Source organism: Macaca fascicularis, chromosome 5, assembly GCF_037993035.2.
Source record: "Macaca fascicularis isolate 582-1 chromosome 5, T2T-MFA8v1.1".
NCBI classification, from domain to species: Eukaryota; Metazoa; Chordata; class Mammalia; order Primates; family Cercopithecidae; genus Macaca; species Macaca fascicularis.
In genome coordinates this window covers 40,261,220-40,283,764 of record NC_088379.1, presented here as the reverse complement: position 1 = coordinate 40,283,764, position 22,545 = coordinate 40,261,220, and the positions used below count along the sequence as shown (strand labels likewise).

General features: G+C 44.1%; 1 protein-coding gene across 50 annotated transcripts in view; it reads left to right on the top strand.

The window, feature by feature from the left end:
• APBB2 (amyloid beta precursor protein binding family B member 2) overlaps positions 1–22,545 on the top strand; it is a 409,320-nt gene that overhangs the window by 267,550 nt on the left and 119,225 nt on the right. For 24 of the 50 annotated variants that reach the window (XM_074039650.1, XM_065544921.1, XM_065544916.1 and 21 more), the window contains 4 exons: positions 7,331–7,539; positions 17,586–17,648; positions 18,026–18,111; positions 18,209–18,269. In XM_074039650.1, coding sequence (XP_073895751.1) covers positions 7,331–7,539; positions 17,586–17,648; positions 18,026–18,111; positions 18,209–18,269 — 419 coding nt within the window. The remainder of the gene's footprint in view (positions 1–7,330; positions 7,540–17,585; positions 17,649–18,025; positions 18,112–18,208; positions 18,270–22,545) is intronic. The other 26 variants (XM_074039640.1, XM_074039641.1, XM_015450285.3 and 23 more) reach the window with 3 other exon arrangements.

Genomic DNA, 22,545 nt, shown 5'->3' with positions numbered 1-22,545 from the left:
CTCAGGCTCCCTAGTAGCTGGGATTACAGGTGCCTGTCACCACGCCCAGCTAATTTTTGCATTTTTAGTAGGGACAGGTTTCACTGTGTTGGCCAGGCTGGTCTCAGACTCCTGACCTCAGGTGATCTGCCTGCCTCGGCCACTCAAAGTTACAGAGATCATTTGCTTTGAACCATGATGAAAATTTGACCCTAGAGATTCTGTAGTGAGCATTTTCCTTGGGACCTATGAAAGCATGTTCTTACATTGTGACTTCAGTGACTCGAATGTTCTGCCGTAATATTGGCTTCTTGAAACCTACAATTTCTAGCGATGGTGATGATAACACTTAACAGTGACCATCCATGCAGTGAACACACCTGCTGCGTGCCAACCTTTATTCTAAGTGTTTTATACACTACCCAGTGAGGGTAGTGTATAGGGTACCTACCGGTGAGGTAGGTACTGTTATGAGCCCTGTTTTACAGATGTGCATCTGAAGCCCAAAGAGGTTGAGTAACTTATTCAAGGACACTCAGATAGGGAGTGGCTGAGCCATGATATGAAGGCCCCTACCGCACTGACACTTCCAGTTGCCATGCCCGTTGCACCAAGCCACGGCTGCACCGAGCCGTATTGCATCTTCGCAGACTCTCCTCTGGTTTCCTGGTCTCATTGGAGCCAGTAGGCATCTTGAATGAATCCATTCTTTTTGCTTGGATTATCTTCTGGGTATTGAAAAATACCTCGGCTAGGCCGGCGTTCTCTTCCGGCATATCTCTTTTTAAGAAACAGCTGAAACGTTTGGTCTCAAAACTCCACTGAGGTATTTTTTTAAATCGTGCAAAACAACATACATAAGCACCCATACATGTAAACATACAGCTTAACACATAATTATAAAGGGAGCATCGATGGCCCCGCCAGCCCAGTGAAGAAATAAAGCATTTCTAAAACTCCAGAAGCCCTTGAGAAACCTCTCTGTGATCTTCACTGTCTCTCCCACTCCAGGTATTCACTCTCCTGTTTTTGGTGATGACCGTATCCTTGCATTTCTTTATAGTTTTACCATATGCCTAATGCCTAAACAATGTAGTTTAGTTCTTGGACGTGGTATGGATGTTTAATTAATATAGTCTATTTTGTCTTCCTTCTTTTGATCAATGATATGTTTGTAAAATACATCCATATTGTTGTGTATAGCTCATTTTTGTTCATTTATTTATTCTGCTGTACATTATTTATTCTTTTTTTATTTTAATTTTAAAAATTTTTTTCTTTTTTTTTGAGACGGAGTCTTGCTCTGTCACCCAGGCTGGAGTGCAGTGGCACAGTCTAGACTCACTGCAAGCTCCACCTCCCGGGTTCAAGTGATTTTCCTGCCTCAGCCTCCTGAGTAGCTGGGACTACAGACGCCTGCCACCACTCCCGGCTAATTTATGTATTTTTAGTACAGACGGGGTTTCACCATGTTGGCCAGGCTGGTCTGAAACCCCTGACCTCGTGATCCATCCGCCTCAGTCTCCCAAAGTGCTGGGATTATAGGCGTGAGCCCCCGCACCCGGCCAATTTTTAAAAATTTTTAGTAGACATGGGTCTCCCTGTGTTGCCCACACTGGTCTTAAACTCCTAGACTCAAGCAATCCTCCTGCTTCGACCTCCCAATGTGCTGGGATTATAGGCATGAGCCACTGCGCCTGGCTAATTCATTCTGTTTTAAATGGTTGTCTAGGTTGTTTGAAGGTTTTGGTTATTTCAGTGATGCTGATATGAATATGTTACCTGGTACACATACCAAGTGTGGAATTGTTGGATCATAGAGATACCTTCCACTTCACTAGTTAATACTATTTTCTTTTCTAAAATGGTTATACCAAATTACCCTTATACGAGCAGTAGTATCTACAAGATCCTGTTGTTCTACATGCCTGCCAACAATTGGTATTGTAATATTTTTTAATTTTTGCCGAGCTAACTGGTATGGAAGGATATCTGTTGTGACTTGAGGCATTTTAAGATGCTCTGCAGGCTTTTTTATTAGATTTCTGCAGTTTCTGTAAAACTTGTCTTCAGTAGCCCCCGCAGTTGGTCCGAGTTCCAGTCCTCCAGTTGAGTCGCTCTGAGATGTGTTCCCACGGTGCGCTTTAGGCTGTCCAGTACCGAATCTCACCCCCTAAGAGGACTGTTGCACATGAATAGAAAAACATTTTCCAGGATGGAGGTCTTTTAGGATATTCCCACTGCAAACTAAGAATACCACATTGTGATTTCAAAGCTCCAAGCAGATCCGTCAAAAGGGGGTGCATGACAAATGCTCAGTTTAAGCAAACTGCTGAGAGTCAGAAGGGCAGTGACGCTGCCAGCCACCGTTTCCTCTCCTCAGTTTTCAGCCACTTGCCTTGTCTTCAGCAAAGCTTCACTAAGCCGTTTTCTGAGAACCAAAGGGATTGAAGCTTCTCCTCAAATCGCCTGGTGTTTTTGAATACTCCTGTTTTGTTTTGGTCTGCATGCACTCCCTCCCGCCCCGTCCGTCCACTGTGATGCCGTGATACCCATCGGAGGACAGCCATTAAGCGACTTTGCAGTATCCTGAACAATCTTTTACAGAAGCAGCTGCTTGGTGTTTCGCTAACTTGACCCCACTGTTCTCTTGGCTTAGCTATGGTTTTAAACTTTAAGTAAACATTTTAAAGAAAAACTGACGCTTGTTTTCAAGGAAAATCATACATAAAGACCAATGTGTAATGACAGACAAAACGGGTACTGCTGTGGTTGAAAAGTTCAGGAAAGGTCTGGACTTCCACCTACCTGCACCACTATCTTCTTCCCCTCCCACCCCTTTTTTTGAGACAGAGCCTCACTCTGTTGCCCAGGCTGGAGTTCTATGGCGTGATCTTAGCTTATGCAGCCTCCACCTCCTGGGTTCAGGCAATTCTTGTGCCTCAGCCTCCCGAGTAGCTGGGATCACAGGTGTGTGCCACCACGCCTGACTAATTTTTGCAAAGATGGGATTTCACCATATTGGCCATGCTGGTCTCAAACTCCTGACCTCGAGTGATCCACCTGCCTCAGCCTTCCAAAGTGATGGGATTACAGGCGTGAGCTGCCGTGCCTGGCTTTCTTCTCCAGTTTGATAACAATTGAAAACCACTGTGGCCGGGCGCGGTGGCTCAAGCCTGTAATCCCAGCACTTTGGGAGGCCGAGGCGGGAGGATCATGAGGTCAGGAGATGAGACCATCCTGGCTAACACAGTGAAAACCCATCTCTACTAAAAATACACAAAAAATTAGCCGGGCATGGTGGCAGGTGCCTGCAGTCCCAGCTACTCAGGAGGCTGAGGCAGGAGAATGGCATAAACCCGGGAGGCAGGGCTTGCAGTGAGCCGAGATCGCACCACTGTACTCCAGCCTGGGCAACAGAGCAAGACTCCGTCTCAAAAAAAAAAAGAAAGAAAGAAAACCACTGACTGATTTAAAGTCCAAAGTACTTATTTAAATGTGTATTTTTTTTTTTTTTTTTTTTTTTTTGGAGACAGGATCTCACTTCTGTCACCCAGACTGAAATGCAGTGGCATGATTATGGCTCAATGCAGTCTCCACTTCTTGGGCTCAGGTGATTCTCCCACCTCAGGCTCTTTTTGTTTTTTTTTTTTTTTTAAGATGGAGTCTCACTCTGTCACTCAGGCTGGAGTACAATGGCACGATCTTGGCTCACTGCAACCTCCGCCTCCTGGGTTCAAGTGATTATCCTTCCTCAGCCTCCCGAGTAGGTGGGATTACAGGCGTCCACCACAACACCTGGCTAATTTTTGTATTTCAATAGAGACAGGATTTCACCATGCTGGCCAGTATGGTCTTGAACTCCTGACCTCAGGTGATCCGCGCGCCTTGGCCTCCCAAAGTGCTGAGATTACAGGCATGAGCCACCGCCCCTGGCCGTCCTTAGCCTCTTGAGTAGTTGTCACTACAGGCACATGTCAACATGCCCGGCTAGTTTTTTGTATTTTTGGTAGACATGGGACCTCGCTGTGTCTGGAACTCCTGAACTCAAGCAGTCTGTCTGCCTCGGCTTCCCAGAGTGCTGGGATTACAGGCATGAGCCACTGCACCCGGCCTAAATGTGTAGTTCTATGTAGAAGAACAAAGCAAATTGGGCAGTGAAGGTTAAACAAAATGAAGTATGATGGTTCTGAGAGTCTTCACTTGGCATACTTCCTGCCTTTCCTTGTGGAACTTCTCAGTACGAAAAATAAACAAAATCTCACTTAAGACTTCTTGGTCTCCAGCCCAGGACTCTTCCTAATTTATTGTATTATATTTCTTTTTATCCATGAGGATGCTCACATATGCCATCAAGGGATAGATAAATGTTTGTAAGTCTTGGGAGTCATGAAGTTGCACTGTTCTGTGAAATTGCATAGAACTGATTTCTTTAGAATTTCTCTTTTGCTAAGTGCCAAGTTCCAGTTCCCATCATTGGAAGACCTAATTGATTCACTCATTTCTTCCTTCTCCTTTATTTATTCCCTCCCTCCATCCCTCCCTCCCTCCCATCTCTCCATCCATCCAATTTTGATTGAATACCTGCCATGCTAGGTGTCGAACATGATGGTGAATAAGACAGATATGGTATCTGCCTACCCTCACAGAGCTTAAATCCTTTAAACCAATGTGAGATAATATGGAAGGGATTCTGCACATTATTCTAGACTTATTAATAATACTGTAGGTGTGCCCACTTGGCTTCTGTCACCAGCACCATTGTTACCACCTATTTCTAGCAACAGAATAAACCTCCTTTTTTATTTCAACAAAATCTCAGCCTAAGCTTAATAAAACTAGGGTGGGTTTGGTTGAAGATAAAACAGTCCGATTCATGCCATTCAGCATAAAGTTCCTCTCATGCTACCTCTAGGTACCTCCTTATCAGCCCAACTTGAAAGCCACCAACCTTGGCCTCTGCTACTGGTCTAACATGATGTCATATTTTGATAGTGTATGTAGCTATTCTTCATACAAGCTAATGTCTCAGTGATAAAGACAACTAGGTTAAATCTGTAAATTCAGGCCTCCAGTCCTCATAAACCACAGAAATGGTAACTGGCAGCTGCTTTGTATCTTTTCAGTTTCTAGCCCCAAAGCTCCCTGTCCGTGAGCCACTAGAATGGGACAAGGGATCCCACTTGCTAGGGTTTTCTCCAACTTAATCCCAAAACCTGTATCTTTTACCTGATATGTCCCAGTTGAGATGCCAAAAACAAAATAATAGCAGAGGTGACCCCTTCGTCCCCTAAAAAGGAGACAGGACAAAGAAATGTAAACACATGTTTGACTAGAGTTGTTTCTGCAAAATTTGGTTAACTTGAAATTATTTAATTATGCTTCACTCCCTGTGGGGACAGGGGGAAATTCCCAGCATAATTTGAGACTAGTGGCACTTTTGCCTCTGGCAAATTTAAATGAGGAAAGTGACTGCATGCATGCACATCCGTGGCCAGTCTTCATCAGCCCCTTTGTTTGACTTCTCTGTTTCTCACGGTGGCTCTGCCTCGGTGATGCCTGCCCACATGATGCAGTGATGCTTGCACGGAGCCAGGCCCACTTGTGTTCTCCTTTGAATTGCCGGAAAGCACTCCAGCTGCTTTTGTATGGCCACACAGGAAACAGCCTAATCCTTAGAATAAAATTGATCCCTGGGTTTAGAGCTCAAGTTTTTAAAGTTTTTCTTCCTACATACATTGATACAACCTGTGATTCCCTTATTACCCCTCCATCTCGGTGGATGTTTCATGCTACTTCCTCTCCCCTCTCTTCTCTCCTCTAGCGCTGTCACCCATTTCCTAGTCAACTCAAGGCCAAGAATGAGACTTTTTAAAACCAGCAGGTATTCAGTAAACTGATAAACTACATACATAACTGATATGTAGAAACGTCAGATAGGATGGGAGTTGTCTAGCAGACGTATTTTATTTGGCCCTTACAGTGTTTAAAGGATTATTTTCTGGAATTGGAACGACTGGACTTCGTAGGTGCTTGCCCATTTTCCACAGTGACCCATCTTTGTTGTCTCTCACCCACACTGTGCTTCACATGTTTACATCACTGGCCTGTCCGTAGAGTCAGTCTGGTCCATTGTTGACTTCTGAGGCTTTTCCAATCTGCCTTCCTTGGGAATCTTTGGAGATGGAGTCTCACTCTGTCGCCCAGGCTGGAGTGCAGTGGTGTGATCTCGGCTCACTGCAATGTCTGCCTCCTCGGTTGAAGCAATTCTCTTGCCTCTGCCTCCCAAGTAACGGGGACTACAGGTGTGCATCACCATGCCCAGCTAATTTTTGTATTTTTAGTAGAGACAGGGTTTCAGCACATTGGCCTGGCTGGTCTCAAACTCCTGACCTCAGGTGACCGCCGATCTCAGCCTCCCAAATTGCTGGGATTACAGGTGTGAACCACCATGCCCAGCTTTCCTTGGGAATCTTTTGTGTACAATTAGAATTCTAGAATATTGGCTGGGTGCAGTGGCTTACGCCTGTAATCCCAGCACTTCGGGAGACCGAGACGGGCGGATCACAAGGTCAGGAGATTGAGACTATCCTGGCTAACACGGTGAAATTCCGTCTCTACTAAAAATACAAAACATTAGCCGGGCGTGGTGGCAGGCACCTGTAGTCCTAGCTACTCGGGAGGCTGAGGCAGGAGAATGGCGTGAACCCGGGAGGCGGAGCTTGCAGTGAGCTGAGATCGTGTCATTGCACTCCAGCCTGGGTGACAGAGTGAGACTCTGTCTCAAAAAAAAAAAAAATTCTAGAGTATTACAGAAGACTACTACTATTGCTATTTTGTAGGTGTCCCAATCACGTGAGAGAGATTCTTAAAGCACATGAAAGATATAAATGCAGCACTCATTTACAGAAAGCATTTTAAGAAAATTAGAGTGATAGCTGGGAATGACATGATGCCCACCAGTGAATCTTACTAATTGACAAAAGCATTCAGCCCGCTATGTATAACTATGTGAATTTTGCTTGGGAAGTTGATTCTGGTTTGGAGCTTTAGCTTGTTCATAGGGTTCTTAGAGCTATAGGATGACTTGATAGTGAGGCTTTCGTGTCCCTGTTCTCAAGTGTCAACCTTCCTTTCCAATTCTTTGTTTCCATATTACCTCTTTTACCAAGTACAGCTACACACGTCAGCATGGATGGATTTCACAAACATACCAGGAAGAACTAATCAGTTGGACTATGGACACGTCTGCCTTTGGGGTTCACCTGACAGATAGTGCTGAAATTGGAAGGCTCTTTCTCTTTTAATAAAATTCTCTTTTTCTCCCCTGTCCCCGCCCCCCATTTTTCAGCAGATATATGGAGTGATCACTCATTTCAGACTGATCCGGATTTGCCGCCTGGCTGGAAAAGAGTCAGTGACATCGCTGGGACCTATTACTGGCACATCCCAACAGGAACGACTCAGTGGGAACGGCCTGTCTCCATCCCAGCAGATCTCCAGGGTTCTAGGAAAGGGTCACTTAGTTCTGTAACGCCATCTCCCACCCCAGAGAACGAGGTAAAACGGAGTGTCTTTTTACCGGCTTAGTAGAATAGATGTAACTTGTGGTTTCTCTTTACACTAGTTGCTTCTGCCCCAACAGGTCATCGAGGTAAGCTTTTTGATTATTGTGCATGTTGCATTTGAAATCTCAGTAATGCTTCCTCTTAGTAAATAGTGTTAATATCCATCTTTCAGGGATGTTTTTATTTTTTAATGGCTTTTGGTCTCTTGAAACACCATTCCAGGTACAGAAAGCAAGAGGGGCTGATTAATGAGAAGTGGTTAAGATTCCCTTGTGCTCACTGAGGCAGTACTTTACTCTGCAGGTAGCATTGCATGGTGCTGGCTCCATAAAATATTTACACACGGAAGAACATCTCTTGGCCAGATGTATTGTAATTACTATGTATCTTATTAGCCTTGGGCTCATTTGATAGCATGGAGGGAATGTCTGCAAGAATAACCCTGGAGGGCCCTCAGATGCTTAATTTCTGTTTTAAAAAATCTGTTTATTTAGCAGAAGTGACATTATTTTAGAAACAATTAACAGCATAAATTTCTGCTGTCCCTGAGGAAGAAATCTGGATGTTTAAACAAAGAATTGAGGCATTAAAAAATTCATTGTGGTGTTTATTAGTATAAGGATCCCCACAGTGAACCTTTGTGAATCCCGAAAGCGAACTATTCAAGAGAATTAGAGTTGGAAAAGGTCATAATTAAGTAATGACTTCTTTTGACCCCAGACACCCAAGCATTTTTGCCCCTTTCTGACCACAGTCCTTGGGTCTTTGAACAAGCCCATCTTCTTTTGCTTTGAAGCATGAGGGCATTGGAACTACCTGTGGAAGCTTCTTTATCTGTTTGCAACAGATATCACCCTTCCTGTTTTTAAAAGTAGATAATGTCTTGTTTCCTAAATCTTTGATTGTGTACTTGTTCTTCTCTGGGAGGTAGTGAGTCCTATACTCTCATCACATTCCTGCTGTTAGAGGGCTTTGGCTTCTCATTTACCCAGCCTGGACCTCACATTCTCCAACTTGAAAGTGATGGGCTGGGGCAGCCATACCCTTATTGGTAGGCAACGACTTTGGTTTACCTGTGCCATGCCGTGGTCATCAGGCACATGCTTCAGGACTGCTGAATGCCATGTAGGGCTTTGTTGCTTATCACTGGGCAATTTTAACAACTTTTTATTGAAGCATAGTAATTCCTACTCCCTGGGCAATTTTTATTCAGCCTTTTGTTCGTCTTGCATCAGGTGTGCTGGGGGATAAAGAACCAACACCATTTGAGCCCTCAAGGAGTTTGGCATGGAGAGGAGTCCTCTCCTGTCCCCACCCAGTTGGATCCTGGGATTCCCCCGTACCACAGTGGGGGCCTCTAGAAGCCGAGCCGGCCAGGATCAGTCTCTGTTCTCACAAGGCACAGATGTGCTTTCCCTTTCTTACTTGTAGACCTTTTCTCTTGACATCTCAGTTGGCAAGAATCTGTTTCTCCATTTCCCTATTCCAAGCCTATAACCGTCTTCATTCCCCTATTCCACACCTTTAACCATCTTCCCAGGCAGAGAGTGTCCTATATACAGAGAACACCAGGGTGAGAAGGCACCATCTGGTGCCAGCATTTGTACGTTACAGACAGGGACACTGAGGTACAGAGAGGCCAGTGACTGGTGGCAGCTCTGGGCCTAGAGCTCAGAGTTACTGAATCCTCCCAGATCCTAGGCCAGAGGTCTTCTCACTCAGCTTCCCTGGCTTTGGGATTTCAACCTGCTCTGCTTCCTCACTGTCCCAGAGAGGGGAGATCACACTAACTTTGAGAGACAGTTTTTGTGCCATGAATCTCCAGTCCTCTGCATCTGGCAGTGGTGAAATCCTTTGTAAAGGCCGCCTGCAGAGGCCCAGGCGCGGGTATGTGGACTCCAAGGAGGGCATCCTGAGGCTTACGGAGCTCAGAGTTGTATTTCTTTGATTAATACGTTAGCCTTTTGTTTCCATGATTTGGGCAGAAGTCTTGGGAAGAACACAGCACAGGTGGGCGCTGGCTCTGGGGAAAACTGTCAGGTAGCGGAGTTCATCTCTACCCTACCTGGGGCCCATTTTTGCCTACTCTTTCCCCTTTCTGTGCCTGCATCGTACCCCTGTGCTAACTAATGCCCAGGGCCCCTCTCAGGCTCAGAAGGACGTACCCTTGGCACCTCCTGCCCTGGAGTTCAATGTTCCCCTCCCACAGCCCTGCAGCTCAGCCTTCTCACTGCTCTTAAAGATCTGTTGTGGTTTTCAGGATACTTTCCTAGACATCATTTCATCTGATCTTCTCAGGAGTCTCCTGGGGCAGAGAAGTCAGCTGATATGTTCTCCAATTAAGGAAAGAGGTAACTGAGACTCAGTGAGTTAAGTAGCCCTCAGCTGGGGTTAGGGTGGGATGCATCCAGTTCCCTGACTCCAGACCCCAGGACTGTAGAGCCCCAGGACTCTGAGCATCTCCACCTTCTATCAGTTCCATTCCTCTCTTCTGCCGCTCACTGTGCCATTTGTATTGACAAAGGCTTATCCCTCCACAGAAGCTGGTTAAAGGAGCATATTTTTAGGAGTTTCAGAGACAGGAACTCATATCCAGCACTCTCAGAAAGCAACGGGGCAAACGTCTTCAGGCTGACCTTTCACTTGTTCACATCATACACGTTTCTCCCCCTACATAAGGTCCTCCATTAAGTCAAAGAACCAAGCAGATTCAAAAGGAAATAAATAAGTCATAGAAGCAAAGAGATGAGCAGATAGAAGAGGAATAGGATAATTGGGGAAAAGACTCAGCCTGCCACATACGCTGATGTACGGACGCTGACACCAATATTAAACCAGGGGCATTAAGAGAAATCAAGTATTTACAGTCCAGGCTAACGCCTTAACTCTTCACTCCCCGTAAAACCCTTATGTGGTCAGGTGCTGTGGCTCATGCCTGTAATCCCAGTGCTTTGGGAGGCCAAGGCAGGAGAATCACTTGAGACCAGGAGTTTAGGAGCAGCCTGGACAACATAGCAAGACCCCATCTCTACCAAAAAAAAAAAAAAAGATTTTAAATTAGCCAGGCGTGGTGGTATGTGCCTATAGCCCAAGCTACTTAGGAGGCTGAGGCAGGAGGATCACATGAACCCAGAAATTTGAGGCTGCAGGTGAGCTATGATCACACCATAGCACTCCAGCCTGGACAACAGAGTAAAACCTTGTCTCTTAAAACACACAAACAAAAAAACACACCAAAATCCTTATGTATCTGGTATTATAGTTGTCTTTCTTATTTTGCATTTGACACTGAGACACAGAGAAGTTGAGGAGTTTGGGCAGGACACATAGCTAATACATGGTAGAGTCAAGCTTGAGTTCAGGTCTCCTGACCCCTATTTCCACCCCAAACTTCACAATATCATATGTCTGGAAGGCTTGGAGACTGTTGCATCCCTTTAACTCACCCTAAGGGAGGCTGTGTCACATGTGGAGCCTTCTAGAAAATGACCTCTCTTAATATCATTGTCTCAGGTGCTAATGACAGTTGAAGAGAAGTGATTATTTTTCTAACACCATTTCTTTGATTCCTAAATAGAATCTATTTCAAACAGTTTCAAAGCATGAGAGGAGAGCAAAATCTTAAGGGACAGAAGAAGCTTGTAATATGTTGTGTTAGAAATGCATATTTTATTCAGCTTTTTTCTGAGCTGGCTTCAAAAAAAAAAAGAGAATCAAATAACTAAGTGCTAAATCTGTTGACTAGGCTTCACAAAAGTTTAGAACTGAAGGCTTCCTTACAGTTTGAAAATTTTGCATTTCACATTCCAAAGTTCACTCGGGAAGTGTTAAGCGCAGTGGATAATGTTTCCGCTGCATACGCCAGCAGTATTTTTGAAAGTTTATAAACTGGCCAGGAAGCATTTGCTGCTGAAATTTGGCACATGGTGCTCCTCCCCACCCAAACCATTTATTTGTTCCAAATTACCTTGCAAACTGCTTGAATGTTGAATTTTAGAGAGAATGGAGAGCCACACAAAATATTTTTATGAATATCCATTGGCCTGTGGCCAAGTCTTCCCGTCTTTTCAAGCGAAGGTGTTTTGGTCTTCCTAAAGAGGAAAGTATGGAGAAGGCGAGTCTGAGGCTCGAGAAAATGAATTGTTGCTCAAACTAGGGTTTCCTCTTGGTCCTAAATCAACCTGTTCTTATGAAGTGCTCATGGCCTCAGGGGCGGCGTGAGAGCCTGACCCCCCAGGAGGGTGACAAGTGGAATACCTTAAGCCTGTGTATTCCATATACATGTAGAAATAAGATGACAACATAAAAGGGTCGTTCTGCTGTCATTTTTCTGAACTTCTTCACTCAGTCGAGTAATCGTGGCATTGAGTGCTGGAAGGAATCTTGGAGCAGGGCCTGTTGAACGTGCAGGCGGTATTTCTCAGCCAGTGAGCCGAGGAACGGTGCCAGGAGAACCTCCGGGGATCACAGAATGGGGTGGGGCCTGGGAACCTTTGCGTAAGCTCTCCAAGTGATTTTACGCTGAGTAAGTAGGACAGCAGGTCCTCTAGTGACTATAGCTCCCCTATTTTTATTTGCATGTCACTTCCTCAAAAATTATTTGGATTCACCTCGGTGTCTCCCCAGAGCTACTGCTCTTACCACATTGCTTTGAAAGCCCTCTATTCTGTCATGTCCCACTGTAGTGTTGTTAACCTGTGGTATGTCACTTTCCCAGTAGGAAGGTCCTAGGAAGCTCCTTGGTGGTCGGGACCTGTTCTCTTCATCATGTGCACAGGGCCCAGTACATGACGACATTCATTAACTATTTGCTGAATGAAAAAATAAATCAGCCGCACAGCCAAGGAAGCTGTTAGTTGATCTGTTGCAATGACAAAGCCGGCTCTAGAGCCCTCAGTCTCCTGGCCCCCTCTGCATTGTGGTTTCTGCATTGCACTGCTGCTCACAGAGACTGATTTAATTGCACAAGCTTTTGGTAGTCTAGTTTACTAGTTTGATTTTTTAACTTCTCTGTATTATATTTGTGTGATTAAACCATGATGCTATAATCTTCTGATAGGGTGGGCAGATGGCTTGAGCCCAGGAGTTTCTCTACTAAAAATACAAAAAATTAGCTGGCATGGTGATGCATGCCCTGTAGTCCCAGCAACTCGAGAGGCTGAGGTGAGAGGATCACTTGAGCCCAGGAGGTGGAGGTTACAGTGAGCTGAGATCATGCCACTGCACTCCAGCCTTGGTGACAGAGCAAGACCCTGTCTTAAAAAGAAAGAAAAACTGTACACATATAAATTGATAAAACACTCACTGACATTGCCTGCCATACTCCTTGGCATTCCAGGTTTTCTGCCATTTACTATCAAGGCCACACTTAATGAAGCGTCAAGCCTTGACAAAATGGCATTGAGAGGCATGATTCGTAACCGTTTGTATTCCCCAAACTGCTTTTTCCTTCGTGGAAAGAGTAGATCATAAGGAAACTCTCATTTGCAGGGCACCCTCAGGCAGCCAGTCCCTGTGCTAAGAGCTAACATTCTAGATCTCACTCTGTCTGCACATTGATGGGAGGCCTTCTTAGTCCTGTTTGATGTGGGAGGGAGTTGAGGTCAAAGAGCAAGTGAGAACAGAGACCGAATTTGAACCCCAGCATTCCAGTAGGCAATGTGTCTTTATTCATCTTCTGATGCTTATAACAGAATACCTGAAACTGGGTAATTTATAAAGATAAGGAATATATTTTTTATGGTTATAGAGGCTGAAAAGTCTAAGGCCAAGAGACTGCATCTGGTGAGGGCCTTCTTGCTGGTGGGGACTCTGCAGAGCCCTGAGTGGGTGCAGGGCATGACATGGTGAGGGAGCTGAGCATGCCAGCTCAGGTCTCTCTTCCTCTTCTGATAAAGCCACCAGTCCCACTCTCGTGATAACCCATGAATCCATGGATGAATTAATCCATTCATGAGGGCAGAGGCTCTTAAAGGCCCCACCTCTCAATACTGCAACATTGGTGATTAAATTTCGATGCGAGTTTTGCAATGGACAGGCATTCAAACCATTGCATTGTGTTAACTTCAGAACTTCTCAAGTGCATACAGAGATGATATGATTATAGCTTCTGTCACTGCCACTGTGGAATGTTTTAGTGCTTTTCCTCTCTACCCAGTTCTCAGCAGGTTCAACCCTCTACTCTTGCCCCCTGGTTTGCATTTTGATACCACTTCATGGAGATTTTCTTGGCACCCTAGAGAAAGCCTCCTGGTAGGGACATACCCAGCCCTTGAGACTACATCTTTAAGAGCACTCTGTTGACATTGTCAAAGAATCAACTCCATTGTTGGCCTTTTTCCAGCTGATAATGCATCATTTTTGTTTGCTATGCGGAATTGCTTTCCAAGACCTCAGAAAAGAAACATGAAAGAAGAAAACTCTCAGTAGTCAAGGTTATATGATTGGATTCCCTCCTTACTGGGCCCAGCCTCACACAGCTTCTGTGTGGTGCTCAAGGGTTTTGAGGGTGCCATACCCCAGGCATTGGGTCAGTCCCCCTAGACACACTATCTCTGAGGAGCTAAGGCTCCAGAGCTCTCCCAGAACTGAGCAGGATCAAGTAATCAGAGAAAGGGGTGTTGCAGCCTGGGCAAGGTCAGGACAAGCACCAGGAGGGTGTGCCAGCTATGACTGTGGTACCAGATGACCCTCGGCTGTGCAAGGCTTTAGCTGCATTGCCTGGAAGGTTACCAGGCTCATGGAAGCTTATTGCTCATAGAAGATGGTCCCTGTTGGTCCGTTACCACCTCTTTCCCCATCTTTATGTGTTTGTCTTACCTGAGGCATATTGTCCAACTTGCCTTTTCCTCTTTTAATGTTTTTCTCTTTGTCTCTCTTCTTCCTTCGTCTCTCCCACCCCTACCCCACAGACTGCAGACTGGGGTGGATACAGACTTTCTGTAGAACCAGAGAATCTTTGTTGGGTTGTGCTTTTTAAAAAATTTATTAACTAAAAATTATTAGCAAAGCTTATTAGCCAAATATAGAAAATATTCTCTCTTCTTAATTAAAAAAATTAGATGAATAGGCCATGTAATTCTTAAAATTTAAGACAAAGTGACTTTGTCTTTCATTGACTTTAATTTTTTGAAAAAGAAAAATTATGGTCACTTATACATTGGAGAAAGTTTGTCATCTTTGATGTAAATGAATGGTTTTAAATATAGGAGGAGAGAAAAGATCTTTGGCCCAGTCATAACACATATAATGCTAGTTTCCATTTTCCTTACTGAGTTTTGTGCTAAAGGATTTCTTTAGGAGTGCCCGTGTTAAGTTTTTGTAAAGTCACTATATGGAGCCTTTGTTTATTTAAATCTATAAAAGGTGATTGTTGGACATTTGCCATCTAACTCATGTTTCCATAACATGAGAGCTGGATTCTGACAGTCTTAGTACTGTTGTTAGCTTTTACTTTACAGATACCCTTATGTCCAAAGAGTAAATACATTAAAATTTTTAAAAACCACACACACATGCAGAGAATTGTTTTAATTAAGTACTGAAGACTTTTCTGAGTACTTGTAGAAAATACTCTTCTTTTACTCTCTGTAGTCTCAACATACAGGGTCTCTTGGGGATAATTTCTGAAATTCTTTTTGTGAGGTCACTTTTTTTTTCCTATTTCTTTATAAATTTCTCCACAAAGACACAATTATCTTGAGTCTTCCTAATTCATCATCTGAGTATCCTCTTTTAAAGTTCAACTTAACATCAAATATTGCTCACATGTGAATAGTGATGACAATTTGAGGCCATATAAGCTTGTTTTCTTTTTGAAAAAGAAATTCTAGCTTAAAATTTTATTTTGTACTTGATATTTCAGGTCCTTATCTCATGTCCTTATTAGTAGCCCTACAGTGGTCCAAACCAAAATTGGTCACTGGCCCATCTGGAAATATGAGAAAAATTGGGCATCTTTCTCTCAGGGAAACGTACATGTACAAAACCCCGCACCCGTTTCAGGGGTTCACAGCTCCTCTGAGCTAACAGGTTAAGATTGCCCTAGGTTATTAATTTTCTCTTCATAAAGCTGAACACTGCTTCTGGGGGTGGAGTGAGGGGAAAGGTAAGGGATTGGGCAACATTCCTGCCGTTTATTCATTAAGAGAAATTTTTTTTTAAATAAATACAGTGGTCTGAGTTCCTATTTTCAAAAGCTGTAGTTTAAGCCTAGACCAAAAATGAAAACGACACCCCATGTGCGGTAGTAATAATGGGTCTAAATTTGCAATGTCGTTACTCTCAGAAAGGCTTGCAGAGTTTGGTAAGTGCATGTTGCACCAGGTGCCAGGCTCACACCTATAATCCCAGCAGTGTGGAAGGCCTCAGTGGGAGGATCAGTTGAGCTCAGGAGTTCACGACCAGCTTGGGTAGCATAATGGAACTCCCATCTCAACAAAAAAGTTTTTAAAAATTAGCCAGGTGTAGTAGCATACACCTGAATAGTCCCAGCTACTCAGGAGGCCCAGGCGGGAGGATTGCTTGAGCCAGGAGGTCAAGGCTACAGTGAGCCATGTTTGGGCCACTGCACTCCAGCCTGGGTGACAGAGTGAGACCTGTCTCAAAAAAATTTTTAAATAAAATAAATGCATCTTTCGACACACAAGACATTTAAACTTAGTTTTTATCTGCTTTTGGTGGTTTTTTAAAACTGTCGATGTTGGGAGTAGAAGTTATGGGTCAGTATTCACTTCTCATTTTCAAATAACTTCAGTTGAAAAGTGATTGAGCTGAAAAGTTTTGATGATTGATTTCTTTTTCTTTTTTTTTTTTCTGAGACGGAGTCTCGCTCTGTCGCCCAGGCTGGAGTGCAGTGGCATATCTCAGCTCACTGCAAGCTCCTCCTCCTGGGTTCACGCCATTCTCCTGCCTCAGCCTCCCGAGTAGCTGGGACTATAGCCACCCACCACCACGCCCAGCTAATTTTTTGTATTTTTAGTAGGGACAGAGTTTCACTGTGTTAGCCAGGATGGTCTCCATCTCCTGACCTTGCAATCCGCCCGCCTCAGCCTCCCAAAGTGCTGGGATTACAGGCGTGAGCCACCGCACCCGGCTGATGATTAATTTCTTATACAAACAGATTTGCCTAACTAGTCGGTAAAGCAAATTCACAAGACTGTCCCTGAGTTTTATTAGCCTTGCTTGCTTATTTCCCCAAATCTTAGATTAAAAATATTTGATTATTCACTAGGTCTAGTAGAAAGAAATTTTCTCATTGTCTGAGGTGGATGGAGGAGTTGTTTAGATTTAAAATCAGTTATTGCAAGAGCTCTCCCAACAAGGCCAGGCTTCATGCCTTGCACTATAATTATGTTTAGAAAATCATTTCATGATCAAGGATTAATTCGTGAAGAGGCTTTTGTAGCAAAAAAATAAATAAGTAGAGCTTTTATGAATTAGAGGAATTTATGTTAGATTGTTTAGAGCTGTTTTTTGTTAGGTTAAATTTCCACCAAATGTTGATGTCAGTCTGTGTTCTTCACTAACCCTCTCTCCCCATCATTCTCCTTTTTTTCTTTAAGTGAAAATATCTTGACTCCCAACTTTGGGGCCCTCAGCCATGGGCATTCCCTAGTTTCCGAACAAACACAGTACCCATCCCTCATTCCACCCCCACCTCCAGAAAACAGTTCCGTTTGGTTTATAGGGAGGAAATGGTTATTACGGAATTAGGTATGCTAGTTATTGAATACTTGGAATTATATTGTTTGCTTTTAAAATTACCTTAAGGAAATAACTTCACTGTCTGCTTCTAATAATGTTTAGTCGTTTATTTGGTAAGTAATTAAAGCACTATCACTCTCCTGCCCTAGTCTTCAGGTGATAATCTAGACATAGAGGGTGTGAGCCAACAAGTTGCTGTTAGAGTTAACTTGTTCCCTAACCCATCTTGTGAATATCAATGCTAACAACAGTGTCTTGTGTTTTTTTTTTCTTTTCTTTTCTTTTTATTTAAATCAATGTGCTTTTTTCCTATGTGAATAATTATATGTCTAGAAACAGCCATGGAGTGATTTTGCTGTTCTGAATGGGGGAAAGATTAATAGTGACATTTGGAAGGCAAGTATATTGTCAGATCTTAGATCATTTAATATTTTATCCTTTCTGCATGGCTGTGGCTGTATATTTTTCTTCTTCGTGAATATCATGCATTCTGCAGGGACACAGTGATCGGGCTTCTTGCTAGGGGCATTCAGCTCACACTCCTGTTGCCTTTTTTTGGTGTCTCCCATTGTGAATGCCCCAGGTTCCCCGTTGTTTTGTAAGAACAGGCGTTTGCACCAGTCAGCATTCAACAGTCCTTGCATGCCTTTCTCTGCCTAAGCTGACATACACTCTCTGCCTCTTGCTGGGAAGACTTCTCTCCCGTTTGATATTTGAGGCAATGAATGGACTCCTCCCCCATTGTACATTAACAAGGTTCTGTTTTCCTCTAGGATTTGCATGCAGCCACTGTTAACCCGGACCCCAGTTTAAAAGAGTTTGAAGGAGCAACCCTACGCTATGCATCTTTGAAACTCAGGTAGGACATTAGAAGGACTGACCTGCTGTCAGTGTATAGCTTTGTGCAGACAGTTTGCAACAGAATTCTGAGTCCACTTTTCTGTTTTTCTGTCTAGAAATGCCCCACACCCTGACGATGATGATTCTTGTAGTATCAACAGTGACCCAGAAGCCAAGGTTTGTAAGAGACTTGCTTTCAGCCACCAGGTTATATTCTTAGATCCAAATAATGACTTTAGATAATGGCCCAGTTTTTACAAACCATCAACCCAGAGCCATTTAATAAGTAATTATCCCTCAATTCTCTTTCTTTCCTAATCTCCCTGATACTTGAAGAAAATCCCTAGGGTAAGTTAGGTTTGGGGGCGTTTCTAGAACCATCAAGACTCTGCCTATATCTCACTACATCAGCTCTTTACACAATGTAATAAGTTACAATTATTGTTCAAATGGGTGGGCTTCAGAAGTCTTTAAAGATACACCAGGCTCTGTCTTGCAGAGCAATGGGAGAGGAGGCTAAACAGGTAGGGTATGGAGACCCCTCCCACCTCCCTCCACCAGAGCAGCCTCATATCGTTGCCATTCCTGTCATAAACACAGATTGGAGAATTAGGTTTTATGATGGAAAACTGGGGACAGTGGGGGCAAACTTGTGTCCATTTTGTTTCTGGACTTCTGGTAGGGTGCTAACAGAGCCAGCTTTCCGGGCATGTGGCCAGTGCAGGTGCACAGGCCCCACAATGAGAAGGCCCCTGTGCGTGGGGATGAATGCTTCAAGGTTGCTGTCAAGAAATTCTTAATCTTTGAATTTGTATCTTATAAGTCAAGTCCAACGGAACATCCATGAGAGGACTGGGCTTTGGATTACACACAGTCCTGCCACCTCCCAGTGTCCATGGGCGATTCTCAGCTTCTGGCCCCCTGGCATCCCAGGCCCTGCCAGACCTCCCTATCTCGCTCCCCACATAGAGATTCCTGCTGCCCTCTACCGCGAAAGAGACATGGGTGTGAGCATGGGAGGATTGGGGTCAAGTGCACACTCCCTGGGTATCTTGGGATGGAGCATGGTGGTGACCAACCCAGTCTGGGCTGGCAACACTGCTGTGTGTTCCACAGGCAACTCAGTGGGGGTGAGCCTTTTGCCTACCCACAGTCCAGGCACTTAGCATGTTCCAGCACTGATGTTGCCATACGTTTATGGGCCACCCATCTGTTGTGAGTTGAGATTGTGGGCCCATAGGAAGAAGGGATTCCTGGCTTGATTTCCCTGGCCCTGGTCAGTGCATGGTGCATCTGCCCAGCAGCTGATGGGAGCAGGGACCCAGAAGCTGATGGTCTGTGTGCGTGTACCAAGATATGGACAGGGCCCTGAGTGTTTGTAAGGGTTTGCACTTACTCTACAAGTATCCCCATGCCTGAGGGATTGTGACATTAAACAGCAATTAAAAAACACACTAACGGCCAGATGCGGTGCCTCACGCCTGTAATCCCGGCACTTTGGGAGGCTGAGGCAGGCGGATCAACTGAGGTGAGGAGTTCAAGCCCAGACTGGCCAACATGGCAAAACCCCGTCTCTACTAAAAATATAAAAATTAGCCGGGCATGTTGGCATGTGCCTGTAGTCCCAGCTCCTCAGGAGGCTGAGGCAGGAGAATCGCTTGAACCCAGGTGGCAGAGGTTGCAGTGAGCCGAGATCACGCCACTGCACTCCAGCCTGGGTGACAGAGCTAGTCTCTATCTCAAAACAAAACAAAACAAAACAAAACATCTTAACAAGCCAAGAGAAAGTATACGGAAGAAAGGAAAAACCTTTGTTTTAATCGTTTTTATAGCATCTTCCCCCTGCTTTTTGAAGAGGGGCTGGGGCTTGCATTTTCATTTCGCATATTTCATTTTCATTTACAAGTTATGCACCTGAACTTCTGGTGCTAACAACCATGGAATTCCACCTTGTCTACTTCAGCACCTTCCCCTCCCGTCCCCTTCACCCTCCTGTGCCATGGAAGGAGAAGGAATCTTCCCAGATTCTTTTTCATTTGTTCTGAATCCCAAAGCAGATCTGTGTCTACAAATAACATTGCAAATAGGTTTTCTTAGCAGTTAAGAGGGGAACACCATACAGGTTCAAAACCTTGACTCCTTTGCCAGAAACTGCCATATTGCCAGTTGGTTCTGTAAGTATCTTAGGGCTCCCAGTAAAATCTCTGCTGCTTCTAGTCAAGTCAGCTTTGTTCTAAGCACAGCCAGTAAGATGATGGTCACTCTAGAGCCAATGGCTTTCCGAGCAAGTCCTTGGGCTGCTCCTAACATGCGGGTCTCTAAAGATAAATTTTATAAAGGAACACGGGTTGTGAACAACTTGCTTTGCTACTTGGTGTTTTACAAGTTGTATCAGCAAAAGCTGGAAGAGGAGCAGTGAGTATCTCTGTCCACCACCAAGGGCTGGGGCAGTGAAATACATGGAGCCAGGGTGTGAAATTGACAAGGGGGAAAGCATGGAATGGAGATGGAATTGGTAATAGGAATAGGAGGACTGGTTCAATTAAACGCAAGTCAGTGGGTTGGGCTTTCTCTCTTTTCTCCTTAAGGCTGTATTGCTTACTGGATTCTTTATCTGCTACCTTTTTGTTGCCAGCATGTCTATTTCAATGCCTGTTATGAGTCTGTTCATGTTAATAAGGAAGCTCAGCTTTGTCATAAGTTCCTAAAGCTGTGCTTAGTTCTAAACAACAACAAAAAATATATACATTGTATTGTTTATCTGTGTCTTACTTTGTTCCATAAAAGATGTGAGGAGACCTTTAAGAACAAACAGTTTAAAAAAAAAAAGGCACAGAAAATGTCAGAGAATAATCAGTGTATCAGTCTGGGCTGGAACAATATAGAGAGTAAGGAAAGATCAGCCTGGGGAGAACTAAAATCCCGCAGCTTTTCAGATCACAGGATTTGCACAGCTACTAACATGAATTTGCAGGTGGGGTTTTCTGTGTGTGCCTCTTGGTGATTATTTAACTTGAGGATTCCTAGCATGAGTGGAATGAATGCCTAGAAGGGCTCATCAGAATCTTAAAAGGACTTTTGCAAGCCGGTACAGTGGCTTACGCCTCTAAGCTCAGCACTAAGAGCCCAGGAGTTTGAGACCAGCTGGGCAATATAGCGAGACCTTGTTGCTACCAAAAAGAAAAAGAAAATTAGCCGGTGTGTGACCCGTGCCTGTGGTCCCAGCTACCTGGGAGGCTGAAGTGGGAGGATCGCTTGAGCCTGGGAGGTAAAGCCTGCAGTGAGCCATAATTGTGGCACCGCCATCCATGACAAGTCCATGAGTTCAGAGCTGACTTTAATGAAGACACATTGGAGGAGCTTCCGTCCCCCATGGGAGTCATTCCTGCCTGTTTTGTGTTGCCTGGGGGCCAGAGCCAGCACCTCAGAGGGAGAAGTGGCAAGACCTAGGCTTTCTGGATATTCCAGCACCTTTGTAGAGTAAGTTATTCACTTTAGATGACCCTTTACATTCTTTCAGTCCACCAAGAACCAGGGAACCGAGTAGCCTCCTCCCCACCAAAAATCCTGACTTTAACAATAATATTTGATATACTATGGAATTCTAAATGTAGTCTGTGAGGAATGATTACTCAAAAAGTTTTTATAGAAAATATCTTCCTTACTCCCTACTTAAAACTTACATGCTGAAAAAAATAAAAATTATTTTTAGACTGTCAGGATGGGGACACTTCCAAATCCTCTTCAGCTACTACTCTGAATCTGGGCGTCTTAATCAGTTGTTCAGTGAAACCTCTAAATAGCAATGGCAACACAAAATCACCACACACACACGCATACACACACACACACGTGCGCGCACACACGCGTACGCACGCGCGCACACATGCATGCACACACACATGCATACGCACACACACGCGCACACACACACATACATACGCACACACATGCACACACATGCATACGCGTACACACACATGCATACGCGCACACACACATGCATACGCACACACGCGTGCGCACACACACACAGTTCCCCAAAGAAACAGTCTTTTTCTAACTCTGAAAATGTTTTTTGAACCTACCAAAATTTTTATACAGTAAAGTTTTTGTACTTGATAACCATGTATGTGTGTTTGTATATAATTCTGGGTTCCCTGTTTAACTTTTTATTTTGAAATAATTAGAGATTTGTAGAAAAGTTGGAAATATTGAGTTCTCATAGACCCTCTCACCTAGCTTTCCCTAGTATTAACTTCTTCATAATCATGGTACATCGGTCAAAACTAAGACATTAATATTGATATCATTTGCTATAAACTTTATTCACATTTTCTCATTTTTTCCACTAATATCCTTTATCTGTTCCAGGACCCAGCCTAGGGTACTATGCTGCATGTAATGAGCTCTTGAAAAATTATTTCACATGCTCCTCCCTGTAGCCCTTGGC